A 3,053-nucleotide genomic window follows, 5' to 3' on the forward strand; every position below is an offset into this window, starting at 1 on the left:
CCTGCTGATTCTGGTTAATTTTTCTGTGGGAACAGTAATGGATTTGGGGTACTCACTGGCCCAGTAATTTTAATTGTATTATTATGGACCATCAGATCCAGATAATTCATACCACTAACTCTGAAAAATCAAAATATTCCAAATTTTACTTCTTTGTAGATTTACTGCCAAATGCTTGAATGGTAGGAATTCAAGAACAGTGCAGTGCAATTTAACAGATTTCTGGCCTAAAAAATGTTTTGCAACTTCTCAATTTCATACAGTTAATGGAATGGTCGGAATGGAATTTAGACGTTGAGAAACGGTTGGCTTACAGCTTCAAGGCTAGATAGTTCCAAATTTACAGAAAGTTTACCTTCATTAATGTAGCCAAAATGGCTTCTTCTTCTTCTTTCTTTTTTTTTAAGAGAAAAGATATTAAATTATTTCTCAGTCTAATCTCTTTAAGCACTCAGTGTGTTTTCACAGTGCAAGGGGAGGAACTGCTCTCAGCCAACAATCTACCAGTGATTCTGACACACACAAAGCAACTCCAAATCACCATGCTTTATACTTACTTTTAATTGCTGCACTGGAAAAGAAAAGGAAGGTGTAAATGAGGACAAGTGAGCTTACAGGGACTCCATCTTTGCCTTTAAATTAATCTTTGCTCTTGGGGGCAGCAGGGGATAAAAAAGACAGGAGAGAAGTGGCTTCTGACCATACTTTTCAGCTATGCTTCCAACAGCAATGGGGTTAATCTAATATTTTTTTTCATGTGGTACCTCTGTCTCTCTCTCTACCCACGCGCAGCAGTCCGGGTCTTTTTGCACAGGTGACGCTATTGACTACTATCCCCCCTGAGCAGGCCCTGGGTCCCCATTAACGGGCTGAGACTTTCTGATGGGCGCAGTGGGAAAGCCTTGGCCTCAGCCTGGGCCACCAGTCACACCGTAGAGGTGCTCGCTACCTAGTTACCTGGAGGCCGCTACTCTCTTGCAAGGTCTTGGGCCTCCACCTACCCCAAGTTTGAAAGGATGGCTGGGGTTACCTAGCTCATTCCCTTTGGACCTTGAACTGGACTGCAGAGGCCCCAAAAACCAAAAGTCGGAGGTGGTAGTACACAGATCCGAAATGAAGCCTCGCTGTAGGTTGGAATGAGCAAACACCCCTTCTCTATCCTCTCTCCAACGCGGTAGAGAGAGTCACCAGAACTCCCCATTCCCTCCCCCGGCGCGCGCCGAGCACAGCATCTAATTGGTACGCCCTGTCCCCGAGCCCCGCCCCTCCTGCCCCGCGCCCCTCCCTCCGCGCCCCGAGGTTTTAGGTAAGGGTCTTCCAGACAGCGGACCCTTCCTCATTCTCCCTAATACCTTCATTTCACTTTTTAAAAGCTCGAGAGCCTGGCCCGGCCCTTGTTCCACCCTAAAGCCCTAAAATAAGGAAGGAGGCCTAGGGTCTGGAGGTCGTAGTGAAAGGGGGTCTAGTCCGGGGAGTGACAGGAGAAAGTTGGGGCGGCAGGGACGGCTGGCAGGAATCTTCGCTTCCCAAGCTTGGGATCTGGGGCTGACGGGTGATAGAGCCCAAGGTTTTCCCATCTGAAAAATAAGGGGTGTGCTGACTAGTTCCCAAGACCCCTTACAACTCTAAGTCAAGCGGTACTCCCAGGAGGTGTTCTGTGGTCGTCTTTAGAGTTAGAAGAGCCTATATAACGTTGTTCAAGCTGGGGCCGAGGGCAGGGGATTGGAAAATTGAGGCGGGAGGACTCTTGATTCCACCTAGTGAAGGATAAACAAGACTGGGAGATTTCAACAACTGTCTTCTAGACAGCATGTCATAGGGCCACAGTTTCTGGAGAGCCTCTAACTCCCCCGTTTTGTCTACAAGCCCTACCCCCCCCCCTGTCCCTCAGCACCTATTCTTTAGGTTCTGCCGGCTGGCCCCTCCTTCAGGCTATTTTAGTGCTGCCCAGGGGTTACTTAAGGCTGCACACCTCTGCTCTAAGGAATTAGATCTCCGAGATCATATCTAGGAAGCAGGGTGAGGGAAAAGGGACCAACTGTCTCCACGAGGCAGCGATGGAAACCAAAGAAGAGCCACAGAGCCAGGAAGACCACCAAAACCAGTACTGGTCTTTATTGAGGTGTCAGGGTGCAGTAACACCATGAAGGGGCAGAGCCTGAGGCCTTGAAGACACAGAGGCAGCATTTAAGGGTCTCAGACGAGCCTGGGTCTCCCGGCTAGGAGGAAGGCAGCCTGCGATCGGGTGCTCACAAGGACCTCAGGAAGTTCCTATATTTGTCCAGGAAAGAGGCAGACAGAGTATCCAGCTGTTGCCGAAGCTCCTGCACAGCCTCGTCCTGCTCTTGCTGCTCCCCCACCATCTGCTGCCTATAATAGCTGATGTAGAAGTTCACCCAGTCGTTCACCACAGTCATCATGTCTTCTTCAGGGACAACAGGACCAGAGAAGACCTGGGGGTGGGGGGTTGGATTGGGATAGGGGAGGTCAGGATTTGGCAAGGGAGACCACGCTCGGCCATGTGATTCAGGAATAACCACAAACTCTGACATCCTCTTTTCTCTGATTTGTATTACCTGTCTCTAGTTGTTTCCATCAACTCAACCATTACCCTCCCAGCTCCAAATTATTCTCCCTTCTCTGTCCTCGCCCACCTCCCAACGCTCCAGGCCTGTCCTCTGAAACAGAGCACCAGACTTACCTGCTGATTTAGCAGAATGTTAAATTCCTTCATTCCTGTAGCAATGAGATCCTTATTGGTTTGAAGAAGGGCCATCTGGCTGATTAGAGAAAGAGATGGAATTTAAGTATCTTTTTCTCCCAGGGTATTTCCCCCAATCTCCTCACTCCCCTTAAGCATCCCTGGGGCCCTGCAGGGTCACCTCCCCTCCACCACCTTTCAAACCCTGCCCTGCTCTGAGATCACATTTCCCCCAGGTTGGCTCACTGTCAGGTCCAACAGTGCTATGTATAGACGTCTCACCCACACTTTTCGGGGTCTGGATGTCCCTCTGTGCCAAGCTAGATGTAGACAAGGAGTCCAGTGTCAGCCA

The 3,053-nt window shown here is 49.6% G+C and overlaps 1 protein-coding gene across 1 annotated transcript; it reads right to left on the reverse strand.

Moving 5' to 3' along the window:
• Window positions 1-2,219: 2,219 nt before the first annotated feature.
• On the reverse strand, window positions 2,220-2,776 carry AHSP (alpha hemoglobin stabilizing protein). The gene is given in 2 exon segments (XM_007452670.1): window positions 2,220-2,453; window positions 2,702-2,776. Coding segments are annotated over 2 exon segments (309 nt in total).
• Window positions 2,777-3,053: the final 277 nt, after the last annotated feature.

This window comes from Lipotes vexillifer, unplaced genomic scaffold (assembly GCF_000442215.2).
Source record: "Lipotes vexillifer unplaced genomic scaffold, Lipotes_vexillifer_v1.1 scaffold426, whole genome shotgun sequence".
Classification (NCBI taxonomy): domain Eukaryota; kingdom Metazoa; phylum Chordata; class Mammalia; order Artiodactyla; family Lipotidae; genus Lipotes; species Lipotes vexillifer.